Here is a 27,302-nt window from a genome sequence, read left to right as displayed (position 1 = left end):
CGTGTGAGATCGTGCGTTGTCTTGTTGGAAAAAGACGTTGACTTGTGGCATAATGGGAAGGACGTGTAACATTCTGCCGTTTAATTCCCCAGAACTTGCACCAAGTCTGTTCTTCAGTGTAGAAGATGACTGCCCACATTATCACACCCCCACTACCAAACCTTTCCACTTCCAGCATGCAATTTCCACCATAACGTTCCCCGCGACGCCTGTAAGCACGACGGCTACCATCCTCACGGAGAAGCATGAAACGTGACTCGTCATTAAACCAAACTTGTCTCCATCGCAGTTGTTGCCATACTCTGTAACCTTCAGACCATTGACGACGCAGCCACCGATGCAAGTCCGTCAAAATAAATACCTTCAGCGCGTAAACGGTTCCCCACTGTCTGGGCTGATAGCCTACACAATCATGGAGGTGGCCGTGGTGGTTCTTTCACGTAAGTGACGTAGCCGTATGAATCTGTCCTGTGATCAAGTACTGGAGCTGGATCTGGGAAGGTCCCGTGTTGTCCCTTGTTCCACAGTCTTGTAATGATGATTGGTGCTGCGTGGTACGTGGAAAAAAACACCAGGCTACGGCCAAATATAATTTTCTCCCGTTTGCAGTCGACCGGTGGAGTTGCGTTGGGCTTCAGTCGGTCGTGGCATGTTTTGGCTGCTCACTGACTGTAAGAATGGGATGGCATACAAATGAAAACCCAACGTTTACATAGCCCAACAAGTGATGCTGCACGTCCATGTCATGTTGTGTGTCGGGGCCATGCTCCACGTATAGTTGAATGTGTTTTTGCGATTTGCCCATCATTTCTCCACATTTCTGCAGTACCTCATTCTCTCCACACAAATCAATCCCCACCAATGCAGAAAAGACCAATTAATGTTTGGTATTAATTTTTGCATGGATGCCGGCACCACTCAATCAGATATTTACGATTTTGCTACCTTTGCGTTTCTTCTTTGCAGAGTATATAATATGTACCAATGTAAATTGTTCTTACACTATTGTTACAATGTTGTAACACTGTTGTCACATTGTTGTTACACTGGTGTCACATTGTTGTTACGCTGTTGTTACATTCTTGTTTCACTTATTGTCACATTTTTGTTACACTGTTGTTAGTTGCGTAGATCGATGCTCATGATGTCAATCACTTGATTGTCTCGATCCAGACTCGGATACTTACAGACCGCCATCATATAGCTGGACTATTGCTGAGTTTCAGGTACCAAACCCTGACATGAAAATGAAGACTGATGCATTTCAACAGTTGAGCAATTTTGACTCAGTTCACACAGTACATGTATTCAAAGGAACGTAAAAAACTAATGCTGTTTTGCAACATATTGCTGAAACAAGCGTAATGTGAAGCAAATTATATTAATAACCTGAGAAGTTCTCCAAACACATAGAAATGTAAGACCTTTAAAACCTATTCCTCGGTGTTGATGCTTTGAACGAACATCTGAATGTCCAATGAGGTCGATATGCTATTGCAATATCATCCATGAAGTTAGCAAGTGAGTGGTGAAAAATAATACTCATTGATGTCTCAAGGGATAACAGAGAAGAAGATGATCTGAAAACACTCGCACTGACTGAGTTCAATGCTACAATGTCCTGGATCATTTGACAAATTTCAGTCTCATTTGTAACGCTCATATAAACACACGGAATCGTCGAACAAGAATTGCTTCCCTAAACGCTCCAAGCCTCGTATGGTAAAGTACAGGGTTTGTTTGGCGGCACGTTTGTACTATTCTTGTATGAAAATAACACATACAAATATAGCTTCATTAAGTTCCTATAAATCTCAAACAGATGAAAACAGACATAGCTCATGGTCCGAATTATTTTTTTATATTCTCAAAAGCGCGGGTGGGTGGGTAGATGTGTTGGATGGGTCCAGAAAACAAACTGGAAAAAATATGAAATGGTGTACTAATTTAATGTAATGTAATTAGTAACAGTTGTTGTTAATTTTACACGGGGAAATGTTTGATATTGTTACTGTTGAGGTATTAGTCAAATCCTTCAAAATGACAAAAGACAAACAATATATAATCCCTGTGTTGTTCTGTTAGTAAATCCACAATACAAAACTCGTTACATAGTATTTCTTTGAACGCCTTTGTGGACGATTAATATTGATGATAACAAATATAGTTTCAACTCGATAGTGAGGTATACGAGTGTAATTACAAAACAAGACCTTTGGCACTGAAATGAGAATTTAATAAAATATAAAACTCATTATCTTTGCTGCTCTGTTAATATTCTTTCAAAAGGTATGAAGATCCATGAACATGTAAAGTGCTGACGGTAAACGAATTTCTTTGGTCTTGGTCACAATTTGAATTTGAGATCAGTTTGCTTTGAAAAGGAAATAGTGAGCGCTGAATGGATGTTCCTGGTTGCATAACAGCGAAACAGGGGGAATGACACTGTGCCATCGGATTCTGAATTTTAGCCTGTAGATCTGTTGTCATTTTACACCTGAAACCACTGATGGAAATTTTGAAGTGATACTCGATCAATTAGTATATAGATAACACCAAAAGTGGGGGAAAGTATTTTTACATTTTCGTATTTTTCAAAAAAAGAAAGTAAAAACTTAAAAAATTGGTAATTTGAATAAGTGAAGGAATGTTGTTTCACACCGGTGTGTGTGTGTGAGGTTGGGGGTATGGGGGTATGGGGGTTGGGGAGGTGGATGGGTTGGAATTGGAGGACACCAGGACTGGTCATCACATAATCTGGGATTTTGATTGGAGATTAGATGTTTTGTAGCAACAGCTACCGTTGAAAAAACAGATATTGTATTAATTAAAAGTTTAAAATTGTTTTTTTAAACAAACCCAAACAATGTATTTGTGTTGCAGACAATTCCATTTGTTTTCATCAGCCTGAAGCCCCCAATATCAAATGTTCCTTTGGTATTGTCGTCATACGCTATTGGATATGGCATGTGCTTAGGTGCGCCATCCGTACACATCGAACATAGCCTAGATGATGTCACATTCCTTAACATCCTGAACTTGTCACAGAGAAGTGCAACCCTTACTTGTGTAAGTGAGTTTGGCCCAAATCCTTACACATTTGTTTCAGTTATTCACAAACAGTACAGGGTATATTTTATCAATATCCTGTGTCATTTGATAAAAGTGACACTGACTGATTGTCTTGCCAGCATCCCACGACATATACAACAGGAGGGATTACCCACTAACTGAACTTGTCATCCATCAGTGTTTATTTAAGTCATCATGAGACACATACAGACTTTGACCATCTTCACTTGGCCGATGTTGTCAACGTTCACATAATCGAAGCCATCAATACCGAAATCATCCGTTCTGACGCTGGTTTTAGCTTCTCGGTGTCAACAGAGTATCGAACAATTTGATCGTTTATCAACTTCGGGTTTCCTTCTCGAGGAACTGCTAAAGAAAGGTTTGACAAAGTCCTTAAATATTTGCTCACGATGTAGAACTGGAAACCAACAATGGTAACTTGACGACAGACCGTCAAAACACCCATTCTAGGCCACTGGTCAATAAAGTTTCCGGCCAATGAAGTGACAGTTTGTGACGGGTAGGGCATTTAGTGTGGTCGACGCATGTCGATCTCATTGTGAACATGTCCAACGATATAATTTAGTCATCACTTCCGTGTGATAATTTCTTTGTTTGTCAATAACTCGACAAACATGTTGTTTTGTCTAATCTCTTCCTCCATCTGCACCCACGCCAACACCCACAACCACTCCCGCACAACAGCCAGCATTCAGCAGGTGGTGCTGTTAAAGGCGAAGGGGATCATGTGTTATTCTACAATATTATAATTATCATTGTTCATGTTGACTAACCAAAACATGCTCATTATCTACAGTGTATCCGTCTTTATTCCCGTGGGATTACACATATTACTATTCCTTAGCAAATCCAAAGTAATATATTTTTCTGAAAAGATTTCAAAGGTTAGCAAAACCTACAATCAACGATGAGCTGTTATTAGTATTATCTTCCAAAGAGAAAATGATAAAATCACGAGGAATGGCTTGTAGGAAATTTAATTAGAGAGCTTCTTTTATTTGAAGAAGTATTAAAGAACCTTTGACGCTCAGAAAAAAATATGAGATCTTTGATAAGCGAAAACGTAGATTGAAATTGGTTGAAATTGTGTGGAAATATTTTATGTGCGGATCTTTCAATGTAATTTTGACAGAAGACTAACCATCACCTGTTCCTGCATCACATAAGATATATTGTAGGCCACTTCGGTCAATTTATGTGTTCACTTGTTGAACAAAATTGCGACATATTTGTATAACACCGTGGACCCATTCGCTACCATTCTTTCGTTTTGATCCAGCGGCGAAAGGGACGATGCTAATAGCCGTTCAGTTACACAACCCTCAAGTGCTAGACATCCTTTTATTTAAGTTTTTGTTTGTTTGTTGTTTTACGCCACACTCGGCAATGCTCAAGCTATATTACGGCGGTCAGTAAATAAACGAGTCTCGCGCAGACAATCCAGTGGTTGACATCATAAGCATCGCTCTAAGCCATTGGGATACTATGACATGAATCAACCAAGTCAACGAGCCTGAACACCCGATCCCGTTAGTCGCCTCTTAAGCATGGGTTGCTGAAGATGAATTCTAACCCAAATCTTCACGGGTTTTTTATTGGCATGCTGTCTTTCCAAACGGAGCTATGATGACGAATGGGTCCAGGGTATTTAAATAAATAAGGAATAGATATAATACACTAGATACTCGAGGATGATCATGACGGGCAATTGGATCGCCCTGTGGTTGAAGCGTTGGCCGGGTTTGATTCCCAATGATGAAACCCATTATTGGTGTCCCCATCGTGATGCAACCTCAATAACAAAAACAGCTGCATTAAGCACCAATCTCCCGATCACTTATTATCTTTGTTGAGACAGTTTGTTCGTATCTTTAGCGGTCCGAAGGGTATCGATGATGTACTCTGTGCTGATATAAACTAGGGCATACATTCTTGTACAAAGACCTCATTCGTGATTACTCGACGCTGTGCTTCGGTAAACAATTCTTTTGGTACGAGTCGATCTCCTCACAATGAGTGAGGGAGTTGGGTTTGACACTGCTGTGAGCAATATTCAAGTTACGTGTACATCGGCGTGTCAGCTTAATGTAGAAGTGATGCTTACCACTGTCGCAGCATGGCGAACCGGGATTCGAACCCACAATCAGGGGTTTCTGGCGTGTCCAATGGACACAACTCTCCACAGCAAATTGCGGTGACTTAGACGACTGGACCACCTTCTCCCCTCTCCTTACAAAGGGATATGATGGTACGCCGTGTGGCCAGGATGAGTGTGTATCTTCCCATCCAGAACACGGATATCGTTGATCATGCTATCACCCACTTGTTTGCATTGGTTGAGACATTAATAATTTACAGGCCATCGTTGTATGGAGAGTATTGAGATATAAAGGTGAAAATAATACAAATTGTTCTTCTTTAATTTTATTTATCATTTTGACCCGTGAAGATTCCGGGGTAGAATAGGTCTTCAGCAACCCATGCTTGCCGTAAAAAGGCGACTATTCTTGTCGTTAAAGGCGTCTAACGGGAACGGGTGGTCCGGCTCGCTGACTTGGTTCATGCATGTCATCGATCCCAACTGCGTGGATCGATGTTCATGATGTCAATCACTGGGTTGTCTGGTCCAGACTCGTTTATTTACAGACCGCCGTCATATAGCTGGAATATTGCTGAGTGCGGCGTAAAACAACCTACGAACCAACCATTAATCATTTTATTAAGCAAAACTACGAATATCATGAGGATATTAATGTATAACACATTCCATGTGGTTATATAAATGGTGAAATTGACGGTTACTATTGAATTCAGAATGAACAAAATGGCCACATTGTGGTGCCATTCTCTGGAAAACAGATTGGAAGTTGGATCAAGCTAGTGTTGTCACAAGGGATATTTAATATGAATATTACAACGTATGTACTGAGGTCAGTAGTTGCTTTGTAAAGGGGATTAGTTTAATGGTGCTATTTAACCGGAATACCAACTCCTTTGCGCCGACTGACCTCACGTCCAGTCTTGACCTTAATTCCCCATACAAACAAGACGGCGCCAACTTTGTCATGTGGTGATCACAATCTATGTTTTAAATCACTGGCTAGGTTTAACTGTGCGTGACAGACAGATGGTGCATTACCATATAAGTTGTGTAGTAATTAGCGAATTTGTGATTCGGGTTACCATCTCCGATACCGGAGTACATGCCATTTAGAACCACACGAATTGCCGGAACGGACGTCCCGTACGTGGAAACGAGCATCAACCATAGAGGTTACATGTTGAAATGTTGAAGCTGTTGTCATATGTGTACTGCTTCATATTTTCTCTTGGTTCACTGGGTAAGTTATTGGTATATTTGTTTGTGTTAAAGCTAATGAAGAAACGCTGACTTGCCTCTTATCATTCATGTTCCCGCAATACGGCGACCCCGTGTTCAGCAACCCATGCTTGTCGTAAGAGGCGTCTAACGGGATCGGGTGGTCAGACTCCCTGACTTGGTTAATGCCGGTGAGCGTATCCCAATTGCGTGGATCGATACTCATGATGTCAATCATGAATCGACTATTTCTAGACGGGCGTCATAAAGCGGGAATATAGCTGAGCTCGGCGTTTAACAACAAATCACACAATCTCACAGCGGGCTGTAAATAATTGTTTGACCATAAAACCGCTTTTTTATTTATTAGCAACGATTCACTCACTCGACTTACACAGTCACCATTGTGTCCATCGGATCCTCATTTTAGTCACCATGGCAATTAACACTGATGCACAACTGTAACCCCTTTATGATTAATTGTCAACCACATATTTAAAAAGGTGATTCAATACTGTGGCATACTTCATCTGGATGTGGGGGCACGGGTGGCCCAGTCGTCTAAGGCGCCAAGCCGCTGTGCAGAGTTGCGTCCCTTGGGCACGTCAGAAACCTATGATTGTGGATTCGAATCCCGGTTCGCCCCGATTATGTTTCTAGTTTTGTCGGCACCATACCCGTGCTCGTGGGTTTCATCGAAGTGGTAAACGTCTGAGACCTGCATCACTTCGGGCTTTCCTCCCACATGAAGCTAACATGCCGTGATATGACTGGAATACTGTTAAAAGCGGCGTTAAACCCAACTCACTCACTCACTCACTCACTCACTCACTCACTCACTCACTCATCTGTCCCCGATTCAAATCACAGTGGAAAACACGAAAGCGACAAGTGATCAGGGAAAATATATAATAGAACTTGAGACATTTACAAACCCCATGTGGACCCGTATACTAATACCGACAAAACAGTGAAGCCATTGCACTATTCCTGGTGCACCGCTTTTAGTTTTGCCTCACGTTTATGATGTCTTATGATGACTTGTGGAGGACGTTCCCATATCTGACGCAGCTTTAGCTTTTGTTGTCTGTGTTTCACAACTTTTGAGGTACGAACGAACGGCTCTTTGTACAAAGATGTAAAAGGGTCCATACGAGGTTACATCATTCAGGTGAGGTGAAATGGGGTTTAACGTCGCGTCCAAGATTATTGCACTTATAAAGCGACGTGCATGCACGTGTGTGTGTGTGTGTGGCTGCTTGTTCCAGTCCGGACTGATGCCGATTTATAGTGCTAGCTCACTGAGATACCATGCGGCAGTTTAACTTGAATAACCCACTCAGACTCAGTATACTGACACCGAGCCGACCAGTCCTTGTTTAGCCCCTTAATGCCGAGCTCCAGACAGGGTAACAACAAGTACCATCTTTTAACGTCTTTTGGTATGACGCGGTCGGGGATGGAACCCCGGACCTTCCGCTCTCCGGGCGGACGCTCTACCACTAGAACACGGAGGCGGTCAGGTTACATCATTCAAGGCATCAGTGGAGCATGTGGAGGGACATTTCCAAATATGACATATCAGTGACAAAACTTATGTCCGATTTTGACGTGTCTCATAAATTTATGTCCTAATTTGACGTGTCCTATAAGTTCCTGTGTTCTTTGTCAGGTGAACAATTGACTTGCCTTTGCATGTGTTTGTGACGGTTACTACCGGAGGGTTTAGATAAGGTCAACCATTCGCGGACACCTGGTATCATCACATTTATAATGATCCACAAACACATACTTATTGTTATACCTCTGTTAAGAATCTTGCAACTCCATTGGTTAATCCGTACCACGTGACGAAACAATACATTTCGATGTAGACCCCGAAACCATGTTAACTGACACTGTCCTCGAATAGAGACTCGTCACATGATCAGCATTGACCTGTCACGTGATGAATATTGAATCGTCTGCTAGGAAACAAGATGGCGTCTGGTAAGAACATTTCACTGTTCGCAGCAAAGTTACTGTAATTTTAAAATGAATTTCGGTATAAGAAAATGAATAATTAGTTCTCTTGGCGATATCAATATGCGAAAACAAGGACCCGAAAACCCGACCCTTGAGGTGGTCTGACCGGACCGAGGCCGCAGGGTCGGGTCCGAGGGTCCCTGTTTTCAAAAACTGACCTCGTCAAGAGCAATTATTTGTATATATGATATAGTCATAATCGTACAATGGACGCCGCATTTATTATGATTTTATTTTGCCTTATAATTATGGAAAGGGTGTTGTAGCTTATATTCAAAGTGGCCTCAATGAGGCCAAAGATGTCAGACCTGCTCTATACACAAGGTTATTAACAGAAATAACCTAGTCATGCACGTTTGTCGAAAGGCAAACTTGGCCAAGACCTTCATGACTTGGTGTATTTCTGGATGCTACACCTACAGTATGAAACAGCGTTCAGGTTTCCCTGTATAATCACCAAATCAGTCTTCTGATCTCCACAAATATCGCCCCACACCATGACACCTCCCCCGCCGAATGGATGGACCTCTCGAATACACGCCGGAGCCAAACGTTCCCCTCTGCGTCTATAAACTCGTTCTCTGCCATCATTTCGAAACAAGTTAAACCGACTTTCATCAGTAAACAGCACTCGACGCCAATTTCTCACTTGCCAGCGTCGAACCTGCCTCGCCCATCGCAGTCTCAGGCGTCGATGTTGAGCAGTCAGTACCATTCCTCGGAAAGGACTATACGCTCGGATTCCAGCAGCACGAAGTCGTCGTAGTACTATACGTTGGCTAATTGGATGTCCCAACGCTGTTGCTACCGTCGCCGTCGGCGTTACGAATCTGTTTCGCAGGTGAATGAGCCGTATCAGACCGTCCTCCAGTGGTGTCGTCACTCGGGGTCGTCCGGTTCTAGGCCTGTCCTGTGTCCTCCCTGTCTGCCTGTACCGTTGAATCAGCCTGGCTACTGTCAATGGTGTACAACCAAACCTTCTGGCAATTTGGACCTGTGTTGCCCCCATTTCGGCCATGCCGATGGCGTTCTCTCTCTGCTCCTTAGGCAGTCGTGGCATTTCTTTTCTGTGCTTTCATCACGTATGGTTATACCCTGCAGACGAACGCATTATACAGCTAACACGCACGTGCAGTTTATGCCATTGGCGGGAAACCTGTTTCACCATTTTTTTGTCACCGCACGAGCGCCGTCAAAGGTGGCGCGTTCGGGTGAGGTGTTTTACCAGTTCCTGGGCAGTCATATTCCCAATACCCACTTTCCACTAGTTATCGCTGTTTTTAGGAAAATTACAAATTGCCAACCCATACTTTCTTTTGCCGCTTAGTTGATGTGTTAACGTTTGCCAATTTGCTTTTACAGCAAAGCATCAGAAATGTTAACTATGTTACAGCGGAATCCAGAGGGAGCATCCATACAGGCAACGAAGGATGCTTGAACGAAGGTGAAGCTTCTCCAGAATGTAAGTTACATTGAGATGCTATTATTTATTCACCATGAAGAAATTACATGCAAGTTTTACTGTTAATGATATAAGTGGTTGGAGCTTTGGGCTGCATAAATATTTTTCTGGAGTATTTTTGTTCTTGTTTTCTAAACAGATATCCTTTAAAAAAATGTAGCTCTAAATGAAACTTTTTGTAATTGAATTGTTGGTAATACAGATTCTTTATAGATCAAACAGCTCGTAACAGATTTATAAATATAAACATTTATATATATCACAATAATCACGTTGTACTGTCTTTCATTACCTAACGGGTCCCTCTCTCTCTCTCTCTCTCTCTCTCTCTCTCTCTCTCTCTCTCTCTCTCTTCTCTCTCTCTCTCTCTTTCTCTCTCTCTCTCCTCTCTCTCTCTCTCTCTCCTAACAACACATTACAGAGATTACTCCTTAGGATCGGATGTCGGTCATGCATACCACAAGTGTCATGTAATGCGTTTTGTCACTCCACTCTACGCTGTAAACTTGACGTCACACCGATTACTTTTGATTAGATTAAATTACGTTTAGAGTCAGACACTGAATTTAGTTTAACACTTCTTTAAACAATAGCTCAGTTAGATCGTCAGCTTAAATGTGTCAGGGACGTCCGAAGTGATTTCTTAAGTGTAACCCGAGGGAACGGATGTGGTCTTGACATGCCTAGAAACACAATCAGGGTGAATCTGAATGATCTCACCTCGATAATATTCGCCTCGTACTCCTAGGGGACGCAACTCTGCACAACGAATTCCGGCGCTTCAGTGCTTCCAATTCTTTATAAGTGAGAGAGTGAGTATGGTTTTACGCCGCTTTTAGCAATATTCCAGCAATATCACGGCGGGGGGCACCGGAAATAGGCTTCACACATTGTACCAATGTCGGGAATCGAACCCGGGTCTTCGGCGTGACGAGCGAACGCTTTAACCACTAGGCTACCCGACCGCCCCTCCAATTCTTTATAAGGAATTGTGACATGTCGTATATCTGCTTTGTCTACGAAACATAATTTTCTTGCTCAGTAGTCTTCCCCTAAGCGTTTCCCATCCTCTGATCATGCGTTATCGTGGTACTGATGAAAAAGTACCGTTATGTATTTTTTAATATTTCTTTTCACTTTGCTTGTCACAAATGTAAATCCCTTTTTTTGCTTGCAGTGTTCTATTACCACCTGAGCAGGTACCATCCAGTACGATAAACAAAATCAGAAATTGTTTCTCTGTATGTCGCTGACAATTGCTACATCGTTTTGGTTTTAAAAAAAGGTACAATATAATGTAGGTCGCAATTTCAGATTTCGATGTGTGCAGCACCGCTTCGTGTGAGAAGTTTCATACCTGCGTACGATTGGATGACGGTGCACACGCCTGTTTCTGTGACGCCGATATGTACTCATTTTTGTGTGGAGGTAAGATTAAGAGGGAGTGAAAGAGAGAGAGAGAGAGAGAGAGAGAGAGAGAGAGAGAGAGAGAGAGAGAGAGAGAGAGAGAGAGAGGGAGAGAGAGAGAGAAGGAGAGAGAGAGAGAGGGAGAGAGAGAGAGGGAGGGAGAGAGAGAGAGAGAGAGAGAGGGAGAGAGAGAGAGAGAGAGAGAGAGAGGGAGAGAGAGAGAGAGAGAGAGGGAGAGAGAGAGAGAGAGAGGGAGGGAGAGAGAGAGAGAGAGAGAGAGAGAGAGGGAGATGCTGACATTGCTTTGACATTTGGAGAGTTAACCATGTCCACTGATGTCCCGGAGTGAGTTGTATGTACTGGCTGTTTGTCCTCAGAAGCCGACGAATGATGTCCGGGATTTAATAGTTGTGACCTAGTTGATAATGTGTCCTCGTGCTATCACTCATTTGTTTCCTTGCCAGGAATAATTACAGGATACATTGTTATTTAACCCAGTCTAATAAAAATAAGACATATATCACCCGGGTATTGTAAATAAACTGGTGTATGTATTTGAATAAACGCGACGCAACTTAGTTTCTGATCCACTGATCATGAACATCGATCAACGCAATTGGGACAGGATGACATAATATATTAATACCAAATCAGCGAGCCTGACTATCCGATCCATTGAGTCGTCACTCACAACAATCGGTTACTGGGGATCTGTAATCTTAACCGGATTCCCCAAAGGAGGAAACCATCTTACTCTAACGATTAAATGTACCTCAAATGTATGTACATGTTACTAGGATTTCACAGTGGCTCCCAATACATAATTATTGCAGATAACGTGAGGTTGTGTGATGCGACTGAATGTAACAATGCGGCCCAGTGTGTTGACGCCCCTGACGGATCAACTTTCTGTGCCTGTATCCCTGGAACCGAGGGAGAACAGTGTCAGTGTGAGTAGAGGGTATATGTCCAACAGGTTACACCTTTGCTATCAACCCGTAAGGACTCCATCTAAGAATAGGCCCTGCATCTCATGGATGTTGTCAGTCAATCACCAATTAATCTACTCATCAATCAGTTGTAGCAATCATGTATGCATTATTACATCACAGTAAGTAATATTCAAGTTAATTGTCGTCGGTGTCTGTAAACAATGGGTGACAAGGTAATTACCTATACGTGTCTCTGTGACGATTGACAGGATGCACGAAACCTTTAGCGAACACCTGGTATCTTCACTATTTGGCTGGGATTAATAAAAACATTTTCATGACACAGCCGGTCTTAAGATTATGGCAAGGGTTTTGTCGCTTTTGTGTGCAATTGTTATGATGACTAACGACGAAAGTCCAAGGGGGTGATGACAATGTGAGCCATGGCATGGGATGCTTGGTACTTATTCTGTCCAGGATTTACCACTAATAAAATATGTGACTCTGGGTTTTTCTATTGGGATTAAAATATTTTGACTTGTGTTTGTCCAGGGGAACATCTGACTTGCCCATACACGTTTTTGATAGTGATTCTCCCTAATAGTATAGACGGAATCGTACAATCGATTCTTCTTTTAGCTCAGATGGTTACGGAAAGGGTTTTGTCTCTTTCATCTGATCCACAGCCTGGTGCACTTATGCCTTCACGTTATAATTGGTGACATGTCTTAAGCTGTAATAAGGGTAATAATGTAGTAAATGGCTTTGATATCAAAACACAACGTTGAGCAGACAAACATTAAACGATCTGACCGATCCTCACGAGGTCTTCCAATAGAACTGACCCTGGTCCGTTATCAGAATGAACATATGTAGAGATTATTACACGAGCATGTATGTCATACTCTTTTGACGAAACCAAAGAGGGTCACCAATGAATTCTGACACGAGTTTCGTAAAATCGGTATGACACACATGCGAGTGTATGAATTTCTTTATTACCCACAATTTCTTAAATTATATCCTTTTCATCTCCCCTTTAGAAAAATGCATTGATCACGACCACCGTCTTTGAGTTGTCGAAGACGTCAACAATATTCATCACCAACGTCGTTTCTAGTGTAATGCCATTCTGACCTTACGTCACAATAAGATTTGAATGACGTCAACAATGCCGTCCGGATGACGTAATCAATACGCTGTTGAAGTGATTTTAGACCAGTGCTCACTTGATTTTTATGTCCTCGGTTGTTTCTAACTCTATGGGTAATAAGACTAATATGGCCTAGAATAACAGTGCCCTCCTTATGTTTCAGACTTTATATAGACTAATATGGCCCAGAAAAACAGTGTCATCCTCATGTTTCTGACATTATAAAGACTAATATGGCGGCCCGGAATAACGGTTTCATCCTCATGTTTCTGACATTATAAAGACTAATATGGCGGCCCAGAATAACGGATATCCTTATGTTTCAGACATTATTAAGGCTTATATGGCCCAGAATAACAGTGTCATCCTTATGTTTTAGACTTTATATAGACTAATGTGGCTAAGAATAACAGTATCTTTTTATGTTTCAGACTTCACAAGGAAGTTAGGTGGCGATATCTCTGGAATCCAAACTCGTGTAACTGACGGCCCATCACACCCCACTGTACCTTGGAGCCAGGATGTGTGCTGGAGGGTACACCATGGCCGGTCCATAGAGATCGACCTTGGACATAGCTATGCAGTCAACGTCGTCAAAGTCATTGTCTTCAGTGATATAGGTACGTCATACATTTAACACTTAGTAACAAGTTACCTTAAGAGAAGTTATATCAGCCCCATTCATTATAATTTGCATAATAGTTTAAGCGTTTAAGAAAGGGTGGGGGTTCAGTTGAAATACAAAAATGTTCGCACATAAATTCAGTAAACAATTTGATTTTGTAACTCCAAAATAGACAATTTTTTGTTGTCACCAAATGATTGATTTTATGATTTTTGTATGTATCAACATGATAAGTATGCTTCAAAAAGAGTTAACTGACTGTACAAGTCCAGTTTCCCCCCTTGCCGAACTAGGCTGGAAGTTCTGAGCTCGATCGTAGCGCTATTAAGAGTTACGTTCTTTCAATGTCCCTCCTCTTGACCAATCAGATTCCACCTCTCATATCACTTGCATTAGCTTTAAACAAAATTTCGGCGTCTAGTCAAGACGATCTAATCGATAGCAATCTATATTAAAATAAAATATGTCTTACTTCGCGAAGTGCATGAAATCATGTGACCACCTTGATTAAAAACATGAAAAAGATCTGGAATATATATGTTGTCGCTAAATTTACGGTACACATGCTTTGCAAATCCTGCAATCGAACGAAATCGGCACGGCAGTTTACGAACCGATTGTCAAGTTCGTTAACTCCACAATTACAAGATGTCGAATCCTAGATTCGACCTGATTATAATCCTAAATGTGTCAGCATGCTCGTGTGTTTCTCCGATGTGATAAACGTCTTTTAAGACCTTCATCACCTGGGCTTTAAGTCATCATTAGGCTGATATAACTGAGGTATTGTATTTCAAAGCGGCCTTAACCCAACTCACTCACTCACACCCGTCCCTATTATTTTTCAGCAAAACTTACTCTGCTGGCTACACTGGGCCCCGGGGACACTGGTGGTCACCTGTGTTACTCTGTCGGCGTTATTCTGTATGCGGACACTCACGCGTTCTCATGCGATGGGGTGGCCACGCGCTTCCTCCGCCTCGACGTCCAGAACATCATCTACAGCTCTTCATTGTTGATCTGTATCGGGGGTGTTGTGCGACAGGGGGCTAGAACAGGTACATGGATACAAAAGAAACTATGACGAATACATCTGAGCCCAATTTGTAAAGTTGGCAACATAAATGTGTCATTCACTTAATTCTTATACATTGAACGTCCATTAATCTGTGGATGGGAGATCAAGTTGTCTGAGGCCTGTATGTGCCGTGCTGTGCTGTGCTGTGCTACACTCGGGAGTCTTGCCAGGGTCCGCTTATTGTGGGTTCGAATCTCAGATTCGCCATGATTGGAAACTTTGGTTTGTCAACAGCATTCCAGTGATCCTGGGTTTCACCAAAGTTGTAAACTTCTCCCTCTTTCGTCATTTTAGACTTTACTCCAACATCAAGCTACCGCGCCGTGGTATAACTGAAATGTAGTTCAACGCGCGTTTGTATATGTTTCTCGAAATGTCCTTTCTTCAAGGTGTAATATTATTGTTATGTACCCAAATAGTTACGCACATGTAGATCCATGGTCAATTTCCATTCCTCTTATTGTCCCATAAAATGAAATAATCTCAAAGAAAATGTAGACCGAAGCTAACAAATTATGACGCACCTACAATCACGTTTCTACATGTATGTAGATTTAAAACAATGATACAGTACCGGTAGTTATTACACAGCTTTACCCCAGTATATTAACACATCTCCAACCCCCACCATACACATACACACGTGCCAGAATAGCAAATGGCTGGTAGATCCCTGACGATGTGCCGATATATTAATTTCATTTCAAATACCATAACCTCACTAATTCCGTATATAACGTCGACATATTTTCGATGGTTTCTAAGACTTCAAGAAAGTTTCAGATAAAACATTGAAATCAGATATACAGTAAAGTACGGTTATAACGAACTCAAAGGGACTACTAATTTTAGTTCGTTATAGCCGTAGTTCGTTATAAGCATATATACAGCAAATAGTCGGGATAAAAAAAGTAAGTTCGTTATATCCGTAGTTTACTGTATGTAAGAATTTAAGAAGTTGGAAAACGAAATCTCGGAGATTTGGTAATGCTTGAATTATTCCATATTTTTGGGCAGGAATGAGCAAGTATGTCCCACAGTCAGGAAGACAACAGACTACAAGTCTAGAGTCTCCAAGCGTCATCCATTGTGCAGTCACGTGCATGGAGCATACCAACTGCGTGACCTTCACATGGGATTCCCACCTGTCCAAGTGTTTCCACTACGAAGGAAGCTCTGCCAGCCCTAGCGGATCTGGGTTTGAAGGATTCAGCTTAGCACGCACTGAAACAACCGGAACGACCGGCTGCTGAACTAAATCAGCGTACGTTTTACAAAGCGATCTTACTGCTTAGGCAATCGTAACTTTTATTCTTTAACACTCACTTTCCCTTGGGGATTCCGGAGTGTACTTGACTCTAGTACAAGTATGACTGTCGTCAGATACGATCTGCAGTTATTGGGTTGTCAAGCTCGATGAATATCTGGAATATTGATGACTGTGTTAAACTGCATTCATGTGCTTAAAACTGACAGTCGTAGCTCAAAGGGTGCTTTGAAGAACGCTTATCTAGAGTCAAACTGGAGTCACACCTCATTTCATTTTAAACCGATATTCTTCTCCAATGGGGAATGGAAATTTAAAGGCATTCCAATATAACTTGTTGACGGATCACTAGCAGAATATGACTTTGAAATTTGAATTTGAAAATATTTAGAATGCTTATTGGGTCCAGGTACATCCGAAGTATAGTAATCAACGAATCGGGGCTGCGTCCATCATGGTTTATTCTCCCTGTGGTGATATATATAATTACACCAATCGAGTGAGTGAGTATGGTTTTACGCCGCTTTTAGCAATATTCCAGCGGAGGACACCAGAAATGGGCTTCACACATTGTACCCATGTCGGGAATCGAACCCGGGTCTTCGGCGTGGCGTGCGAACGTTTTAACCACTAGGCTACCCGACCGCCCTACACCTATCGATGTTTGTGTTAATATATCTGCCTTTATTTTAGGGTGCACGGTTCAGTACATCCGAAAGAGATTGCGAAGATGATGTCAAGAAGTTAGCAACACAGTGGTGCAAACGATTCCGGTGTAGTTAAAAAACTGATGAGCAGACAGAGGCCATACGCGAGGGTCTCAAGCTTAAGTATAAGGCAAATCCAGGAGTTTGGTGCGACGTGGGTCAGGAAAGGTTTCGCAGTTACGTGATTGTATTTGTAGATCTTGGTTACAGTAAATGCTGATTGAAAAATTGTCGGATTTGTTTTTTGCGAACACCGGGTGTCATCACTGATTTTCACTCATCCATTTCACAAATATTTTGCCTTTTATGCCACTAATGTCCAATATGTTTTTTCGGATTAACAAGATTGGTTTTTCTCTGGCGTTAACGTTTTATATTTTCGGGTGTTTGTCAAGGCATCCCTGGTTTATGTGTGAGCATGCTGAAAGAGGCTGACAAGAGTGCTCTGACAGTGGGATGCATTCGTTCTTAAGTAACATACAAGTGTTATATGGACACATAATATCTGTTAAGTTGAAATCAAGAAACGATTTTCATTTAAAGGGTGTTTGTTAATGCGACAGGACTGGTAAACAAATTAAATCAGCTAAGTGAAATTCATATACACCACTATCCACTGTATTTTATATCAAATTATTATTGTTCTAACTGGATGCGTGTATGCGTACGTGTGTGTACACGAGATGATGTGTTTGTTGTTTGTTGTTTTACGCCGCACTCAGCAATATTCCAGCTATATGACGGCGGTCTGTAAACAAATCGAGTCTGGACCAGACAACCCAGTGAATGATATCATGAGCATCGCCGACTTGGTTGATGGATGGCATCGTATCCCAATTGCGTGGATCGATGCTAATGATGTCAACCACTGGATTGTCAAAACGCTACATTAAACTCGATTTCACCTCACCTCATATTTATGTAACGTTCTGATTAGGGTATAGCTTGGGGCGAAAGATGTTCTGTTCTCAAGTTGTGTTGCATTAGATATGTGTTTTCCCACACCGGAAGTGATTATGACGCTACAGATGGTGTAAAATTGTACTGCAATGGGCATATGTCGTCTTTAACCAGAAATGATGTATGCTTTAAACTTTGTTTATGATTTTGATTTTGGAAATGTTTTATCTCGCTTTTATTTTCAGGAATAGGACTTGTATGCATGCATTGAGCAAGTGCTTTACAGATTAAAGCCAGAGGGATGGGACTAAGTTGTACCGCACTAGACAACAAAACCACGCTTGCAAAAACATAAACTAACGGGTAAAAGAAACGCCACCAAACAATCTTATGGCCTATAACAAAACAGACGCAAAATTAAGTAACAGCTGGTGTTTTATTATGAAATTTTTTTTATTCAAAAACGGTATTTGAAAATGACAACATAAAAAAACATGTACTTAAAGTTCTGCAGACACGTTTATTCCACTAGGTGCACTGTTTAGTATCCAATCACACCCGCAGAATCGACGTCGATTTCTTTTATAGTCCCGTGCTACACACATTGCTCAGCATCGGATGTGACCTCCTCCAGCAACGATGCAGGACCTAACACGCGTCGAACTGAGTACACGAGTCTCCTTACATCCTGATTAGGGATCCTACGCCATTCTTCCCTCGTCAATGGCGGCTGTTGACGTTTCCGAATCCTGCGTCCAAGTTGGTCCCAGAGGTGCTCTATGCGCGACGGGTCCGGTGATCTGGCTGGCGAAATACGGTCACGTTGTTGGCGTTCAGAAAATCGCTAGTGACTCGAGCTGTGTGAGGGATGGCGTTGTCCTGCTGAAACAGCGTCCGTGGGTGTCGTTGCAGGAAAGGCAGTACCACAGGCTGCAAAACCTCATCAATTTAATGACGTGCAGTGAGAGTTCCGTCGATGATTACCAGATCTGTCTTCTGGTCCATGCAGATGCCACCCCAGACCATGATACTACCACCTTCATAAGGCACCACTTATTGGACAAAACAACGTGCCGTCAGTTCACCACGTCGTAGGTAGATTCGAACCCGCCCATTAGACGTGAAGAGCTAGCACCTACTCTTGTCGCTGAAGAGCACTCTTCGCCAATTTCTCTGCTGCTACTGCTGTAAAGTCCTGGCCCATCTCAGTCTGTGACGTCGGTATGGAAACGTTAACGTCATGCCCTTGAAAGGTCGATAGGCACGGAGACCACACATGCAGAGTCGTCTACCAACGGTCCTTCTGCTGAATGTCCAAGTCTGTTTCCGGATGATGACGTCACAGTTTGGAATTTGGACTTTAGGTGAAGCACCCGTAAATACCGATGTTCCTGTGGTGTCGTGATCTTGGGTCTTCCACTCATCGTCCTGTCTGCAGTACTGCCAGTTTGCCTGTGACGTGTGATCCTGGCAACGTGCTCCTGCGTTGCTCCCATTTGCAACATACCGGTGGCTCTCTCCCTCTGCTCTGCGGTTAGTCTAGGCATGTTCGTTGTTTAAATCGTGTGATGAGAGAGTTCAATCCTGCTCATGTTTTATACCAATATTTCATACGGGTAACTTTGTGCACATTTTGCATTTTTTAGTGATTAAATTCACTTTTCTCGCAAATCACGTGAAGAACGGGCACATGTTCACAGGGAATAGGTAAGTTGCATTCAAGCTATGTGTTCAAATGTGTTCGTGCTGTTTGGCAAATGTGTTGAAAACTGACGACCATTATTTATTTGGTGGCGTTTCTTTTGCCCGCTAGTTTATTATAAAGTGAACACATTGTCTCTTGCAAACTTATTTTCCTTAACTCGGAACTGCCTCCGTGGATTAGTAGATAAAGTGTTTGCTCCGGGAGCGGAAGTTCTGTCTGGTGATTAAGTGTTTATTCAGGTCTGTTGGACAGCATGTGTGCATCCAACCCGATGGGGATGTTGTCATATTATATTTTGGTTTTTGTTCGACCTGTGACTATCCGGGTTGAGGATAGGTCTTCAGCAACCCATGCTTGCCGTAAGAAGCGACTCTGATTGTCGTAAGAGGCGACTTACGGGATCGGAGGATCAGACTCGCTGACTTGGTTGATGCATGTCATCGTATCCAAATTCCGTGAATCGATGCTCATGTCAGTCACAGGATTGTCTGGTTTTGTACCCGTTATTTTAAACAAGTCAAGAATATAAGTTATGAGTTATGAACATGAGTAATGTTTTTTTATGTTTGTCACTACTCGCGATCCCTTTCTTTGTGACACGTTCTAATATAGCTGGCCTATTTACCCATGAGTAAGTACGCGTTCCAAGAGAGCCCCGTTTTGAAAGCGCTCGTGTCGTCATGGTAGAATAGGGATAAACCTAAAGTGGTTTCAAATTTGAAGGGGTTTAATTGAAGATTCTCTTACTTATACATTTGAAACATCGACTCGGTTCTCAATATGATAAGAGGTATCTAACCTACAGTTAGACTACCTCAAATGTCAAAACATTGAGGTTTATCTCCTCAAGCGACGATGCAGTGCATGCTGGTATAATTGACTAGTGGATCGCGTTCACTATTACTAACTGGAACTTTGTTGTGATTAATCCTTGCTTCATTAAATACAGTGAACAATGTATCTATGGTTATTACTAAAACACGTGCACACGTCTCACTGTTCGGCACCATTAATACGAATACACCACTAATATATTGAGAATCACCACTGATGCGAATACATTGACACACACCTTTGATGCGGATATGTTGAAAATCACCATTGATACGGATATATTGACACTCACCACTGATACGAAAATGTTGACACGCACCATTGATGTGAATATATTGACACGCACCATTGATACGAATTTTTTGACAATCACCATTGATGCGAATATGTTGCCACGCACCATTAATACGAAAATGTAGACACTTACCATTGATTTTAATATTTTCACACTCTCCATTAATGCAGAGCTTGACACTGTCAGTAAGTATATTGATATGACCTGTTTTGATCCTTACTAAACAAAATAAATAAAAGGAATGAACCATGAAACATTCACACCAGTTACTGCTTCGCAGATAAAACTGTTCTCCACAATTACATTACGTATATTCACATGACATCCTCCTCGGGTTGGCTGGCCCTTACACGACTGCCGTGACTTGCAGTGGGTATCGATAACGCCTGTGGACCTATCTGTCTGTGATCAGGGACAGAAGAACAGCACACAGAGTCAGTGATCTGAACCACTAAGCCATCGAGGCTTCCACAAAAATTAAATTCCAACTACTGGTTTACTAAAACACGTGCTTTGTTCGCTGACTGTGTGCGCTGGCGATTAGGTGCCTCACTCTGAGATTGTGGGTTCGAATCCCGGATGGGATCGGACTTCACCCAAGAAAGTACTTGTTGCCGACATCCATCCAAAAGTAATACCAAAAATGAATAGGTCATTTCGACATGGATTGGAATTGATTTGTGTGGAAAGTATGATGTACTGCAGAAATTTGGTGAAAAGATCGGAAAATCGCAACACACAACCACGTGAGAGCTTGCGCCGTAACACACCAACAAGACATGCACGTGCAACATCACTTCGGTTTTCATTTGCATGCCATCTCAATTTTACAGCAAATGAACAGCAAAAGCATGCCACGATTGACGGAAGCCCAACGCAATAACACCACAAGCCGCCTGCAAACAGGGGAATCATCTTCAGCTGCAGCTAGGTTTTTGCACGTAGTACCAAGCATTACAAGGCTGTGGACCGTTATAAGATACACGGGACAACACGAAACCTCACCAGATCCGGTCGACCATGTGTCACTACTCGAGCACAGGACAGATTAATAAGGCTACGTCACTTACGTGAAAGAACCACCACACCAAAGAGCCACATCTACATCTACGACAATACCAGGATTGCGTAGGATATCAGCCCAGACGGTGAGGAACCGTTTACGCGCTGAATGTATTCGCGTTAGACGACCAGTACGAGGTGTCATTTTGACGCATCTATATTATTGGCTGCGACGTCAATGGTGTAAAGGTAACAGAGTATGGCGTAAAGGTAACAAAGGTAACAGGCCATCTGCGATTGAGACAAGTTTGGTTCAGTGACGAATCACGTTTTGTATTTTCGCCGTGTGGATGGTAGACGTCGTGTTTACAGGCGTCGCGGGAACTTATGGAGTGAAAGGCACATAGGAAGTGGACAGATTTGGTGGTGGTGGTGGTGTCATGATTCAGCAAATCTGGGTGCAAGTTCTGGGGAATTTGACGGCTCAATTTTATAGGGATGAGATTCTTGGGCCACATATCCTTCTGATTATGCAACAAGCAAACGTCATTTTCAACAAGACAACGCCCGACCTTATACGGCAAGACTGACAGCAGCCTTTGTCAGGAATCACATCCAGTCCTCCCGGTCTCCAGATTTAAACCAAATCGAACATTTATGGAGTCTTTGGATCAACGACAGAACCACAGAACCTCCAACAGTTAGCACAAGCATTGCTGGCAGAGAGGATGAACATTCCCCAGGCCACAATGGGACGTGGGATGACCAGTTTTTGAATCTAATGCTGGCCATACAAGATATTGAGAACAGATTACCTTCACCCTGAAAATCTACTTTTCCAGCGGCCTAACTTTCCTACAGCATTTTTGTATCAACATGAGAAATTGCAGGGCTGAATGGGCAGTAATCACTGTGATTTGTTGTATTCCAAATTTGAAATTGAAATGTCTGATCCCCACGACAATCGTCAGGCACTCCTTTCGAGTGACAGGATACAATTTTGCGCTTTTTTCCTGTTGATTATCATCAAGCTGTGACAGTACCCAACCCATGCTGCTGTCACAGGCGTCACATGCCAATACGAAGAGTTTGTTGAAATCATGGGATACCAGTATTGAGGAAGAGATGAGTGTTTGTTTTAACTCCAAGAATGCATTTTCGGCTGTCGCAGACCATCTGAAGTTGACGTTTTTGTGCAGTAGGGCATGTAGGTGTGTAGCTATCATTGCAGAACCCTTTATGAATGTGCAATAGTAGGATATCCAACTGGTTGAAGGCTGATCACGATATTTTGGTCCATATTTGAATAAGCGACGAATTCTGTTATTGTCAACAGTAGAGGAGTCACCCTTGATTATAAGATTATATGCAGATAGGCTGCAGTATACTGAGTTAGGCAGCAATAAGTAGGGGAATTTGCATCATGAGCAGCTAAGTCCTTATTCTGCAACACTTTCCTATAATTATACAACCTAGATGAAATGGTGTTTGCCTATGAAAATGAAATTGTTAGTGGTTCTGGAAATTTGAAATATCATGGCACGTTTTGTCTCAGACTGTAACTTAAATTTAATTTAATGGAGTCTGTATCTGGTTGGGCAAAACGGTTCAAAGCAATATCAAGAACAATACTCTCTAGTTGATACTGTGGGCCCTCACTGTTTGTAGACCCACCAATTAACAAAATTCGTTTTTTTTCTTTCAGTGATAGAGTATAGTCTTGTTCTTACTTTGTGCAGTCCTGAATGAGAGGCAACAAATCTTCCAAATGGTATCATTTGGTTTTCCCCCCATCTTGTGGCCATGGCATCGTCGACGTCTTTGTGGTGCCAGAAACAATACATTGACGTTGGAAATTGGTTCGGTAGAAAAACTGCCAACATCTTTTATTTTGTCTTTACATCCGTATGGCATTGCTGTAAACAACAGTCGAATCCAATGGTTTTCTCTGGACATTCTTTAAAGGCGACTGCATTTAAGGCTCTTAGATGTATGGTATATTTCCTCTAATATCCTAACTATGCAAAGGATGGAATTGAAATGGTGGTAGACACAATTGGAAACATTTCAGTTGAGGTCCGATCTTTGCTGGCTGACTCGTGTCGATAATATTTGTTTTGTCTCTCCAACATAAATTGTACCACAAATGGTACATTCAATGCCATATGTGACAATGTTAATGCAACATGAATGGTCTCCAAAGGTTTTGTGCTAGTTTTTTAGCTGTAAAATCAGATTTGAATTCAGGATCAGTTATGAAAATTAGGAACAACGATACATGTAAAAGAACTGAGTATATAGCAGAACAATTATCAAAATGCTCACCAAAGTGGAGAGAGATCTGGCACTGTTCAGGTCATTCGCACAGTTCGTGATTCAGTTGCACTGGCGTTGGTGACAGATGGGGTTTGGAGTGAGGTACTTGAGGCTGTCACGTCGCTTGTGATAGCAAGGAGGTCGTCACTGCTGGTTTGGAGTGGTGGACTTGAGCCTTGAGCGTTGATCGTGTGCACTAGGAGGGTGTTACAGATGGTCACATAAGTTCTAGCAGTATCACGAGGGGTACACTGTGTTTTACGCATGAAACCCGATGTATCCCGAGTATTACTGCTGCAACCAATTTATCTTACCGACATGTTTTAAAATGACATTGTAAAGAATTAAACAAATTCAAAATTGATAGACATCAGCTGTTCCATTGAAGTGAGGTAAACGAGCTATGTCACATGATTTTCATTGACTCGGAAAAAGCGTGCAGCTGTTTGCTTTGAAGCGGGGTATAAGGGATAAAATCTGCCTCTCAGAAATCCAGGTGCGACCTGTCTTGCTCGTGGCGGGGTATAAGGGATTTATTCTCCCGCTTAGAAATTATATATCCCTCCAAGAGGGGATTCATAGAATTTTATCAAGATCACGTAGACCAATCATATCTCCTCATTCGTATGATAAAGACGTTTCTAAGACCGCTCTAACACACTGTGAAAAGATGATAGTGGTGTCACCTGTCACCTTATATCCGCCGTAGAAGTTGGTTGTTCTAGGAACACTTCTTCTATTCACGACAGAAGTCCGCCTGTGGGCCCACAACGTTTTATTGAGGTGATGTTACAAGGTGTAGCTCTGACTCTCAGTTTCAGACTGTCCAGCCCAAGTGAAAGTACATGAAATCACACGCTTGGATTCCAAAACCAACCTATTTGAGGGCGTCGGCTAAAATTACCGGTGCAACGGTACAGCCATGCGTGGCAATCAGCAATACGGATGTGTCATTAAGTATTCAATCTAAAAGTGCTGCTTTTTTTGTCAATCCTACAAAAATAACTTTTTGAATATTTATTGCTGCGTATGTGAAACGACCACTGATCTTGACTTTGTTAATGATTAAACTAACAATTAGTGTCTGTAGCAAGCTTTTTACGACTAACATCCTGTTTATCAAGAGATATATCCCCGTCGTGTTTGTTTATAATCGATATACATCTGTACATCTAGAATTCGTTTGCTTTAAAATATAAAATATACAATTGTTAAAGAATGGGCTCTGTATAAAATATGTTCTTCTTTGTCCAATTTCACATTTAAGATTTATATTGACACAATTAACAGTCTAACCAGATGTGAAACAGCATTGTGATAATCGTTCACTGACTTCTGGAGGGACAGAAGGTGTCTCTTCTCCCTCTCAAGGGCATGGTCTGGGTTTCAAAACTTCTTCTTCGTTGACATCAAATTACCTGGATTGTGATCGCAGTATTATCCTGCTCAACCTGCAGTATCGCAATGACTTTGTGCAGATTTGGATCCCACCCTTCAAGGTGATTCATGGAGTCGTCTCACTGCCCAGAGATATATTATTTAGCTTCGTGACAAAGTCATCGTTGCTGTTAATGATGTTTGGGCATCCTCTTTGGGAACATTTCCAATGAATGGAAATTTGACGTCTGGTCTTAATCATGAACTTGAATCCATCAAATACCAAGTGTCGTTATATATTGTGAGATATTAACCAATCAGTTGTGTAATATGTGAGATGGCCCCCATAATACCCTATTGTCTTACCAATAACCACGCTCGTGTGAATTTGTACAATAAGTGCTGGACATGTTGGAGAACCCCCGATAAGCCACGAGGCAGACTGGGCGTCGACCCGATCGTTTAAATTGCGCAGCGGATCAATCACCGGTAAACCGTTTTAACCCCAGTAAGAGGAGTCCCCGCAGTGGCGGAATCTTTCGTTGGGAGGGCGATTGTGCCTGTCGGTTTTATCTCCCGTTTTACGGTACTTCCCTTGTTCCAATTTCATTTGGTCAACCATTTTTCATTAAGTATCCCCTTCAGTATTACATTCTACAAAGTCGCTATGTTGACTTTACTGGCCCTTTAATATAGGGCCGGGCCTGCAAATCTTGCCTCTGATTGAAGGTCTCGTTTACCTTTGTTCATCCCATAATGGAAAATAAGTCACTGATGTCCGTACATTTCTTCCTTGTTTTACAGGTGGTACTACAAAACGATCTGGGTAATTCTTGTGTGTTAAGATATATTATCTATCTTTTATTATCATGTTAATGAAAGGAAACACGTGCTTAAAGAAGAAGAAGAAGAAGATGTATAATCTATCTTTTATTATTATGTTAATGAAAGTAAATATGTGCTTAAAGAAGAAGAAGAAGAAGAAGAAAAGTAATTTATTGAGATGTCAAGGACATTTACGTCGGGGTACATTGCAGTGGGTGGAAAGCACCCGGCCTCGTGGGCCTAAGAGGCATCAGTTTTCATTAAATTATTATACTGAAATAATAAAAAAAGCAGTTAAGATCACGTAATAAAACATCGTTATGTTAAATGAATGACCCCCCCCCCCCCCCCCCCCCCCTCCCCCAAGGACCTGCTACAGCAGTGAGATGACTGGAAAGTTTATTTTTTAAAAGCGGTGTAGAAAGGGGACTGCCCCCTCACCTATTGCTCTTGGTAAATAGGGGTACAATAGGGTGATAAAAAGACAAACTAAAACAAGTATTTGTCACAGAGTGACGAAATATCCCCCGCCTGTACACCATAGTACCAAATATGAAGACAATCCAGCGATTAGTTCTTGAGATATTGTGGCAACACCGTTTTCCAACTCCAAAAACAGATCTGCCTGCTGTGACCTTGAAAATGGGGTCAAGGTCACCAAATCTGACAGGTGTATGCGGTGTCTGTATATACACTATAGTTCCAAATATGAAGACAATCCAGCGATTAGTTCTTGAGATATCGCGGCAACACCGTTTTCCAACTCCAAATCAGATTTGTCTGCTGTGACCTTGAAAATGGGATCAAGGTCACCAAAACCGACTGGTGTCTGCGGAGTCTGTATATACACCATAGTTCCAAATATGAAGACAATCCAGTGTTTAGTTCTTGAGATATCGCGGCAACACCGTTTTCCAACTCTAAAAGCAGATTTGTCTGCTGTGACCTTGAAAATGGGATCAAGGTCACCAAAACCG

General features: G+C 42.0%; 1 protein-coding gene across 1 annotated transcript; it reads left to right on the top strand.

Annotated features, from left to right (window-relative positions):
* The first annotated feature begins 11,232 nt into the window (after positions 1-11,232).
* LOC124143418 lies at positions 11,233-15,103 on the top strand. The gene is made up of 4 exons (XM_048393875.1): positions 11,233-11,330; positions 12,143-12,259; positions 13,826-14,014; positions 14,868-15,103. The coding sequence occupies exons 1-4, from the start codon at positions 11,309-11,311 to the stop codon at positions 15,101-15,103; spliced, it is 564 nt and encodes a 187-aa protein (XP_048249832.1). The 5' UTR covers positions 11,233-11,308.
* Positions 15,104-27,302: the final 12,199 nt, after the last annotated feature.

Source organism: Haliotis rufescens, unplaced genomic scaffold (genome assembly GCF_023055435.1).
Source record: "Haliotis rufescens isolate VD_foot unplaced genomic scaffold, xgHalRufe1.0.p SCAF_12, whole genome shotgun sequence".
NCBI lineage: Eukaryota > Metazoa > Mollusca > Gastropoda > Lepetellida > Haliotidae > Haliotis > Haliotis rufescens.
This window is presented reverse-complemented; position numbering and strand designations above follow the sequence as displayed.

What these genes read in the sequence shown, in the direction of transcription:
- LOC124143418 (XM_048393875.1), top strand. Translation starts at nt 11,309, where the DNA reads ATGTACTCATTTTTGTGTGGAG. An exon ending in GTACTCATTTTTGTGTGGAG is followed by an intron (nt 11,331 to 12,142) that starts GTAAGATTAAGA and finishes TAATTATTGCAG; the next exon opens with ATAACGTGAGGTTGTGTGAT. An exon ending in CATTGTCTTCAGTGATATAG is followed by an intron (nt 14,015 to 14,867) that starts GTACGTCATACA and finishes ATTATTTTTCAG; the next exon opens with CAAAACTTACTCTGCTGGCT.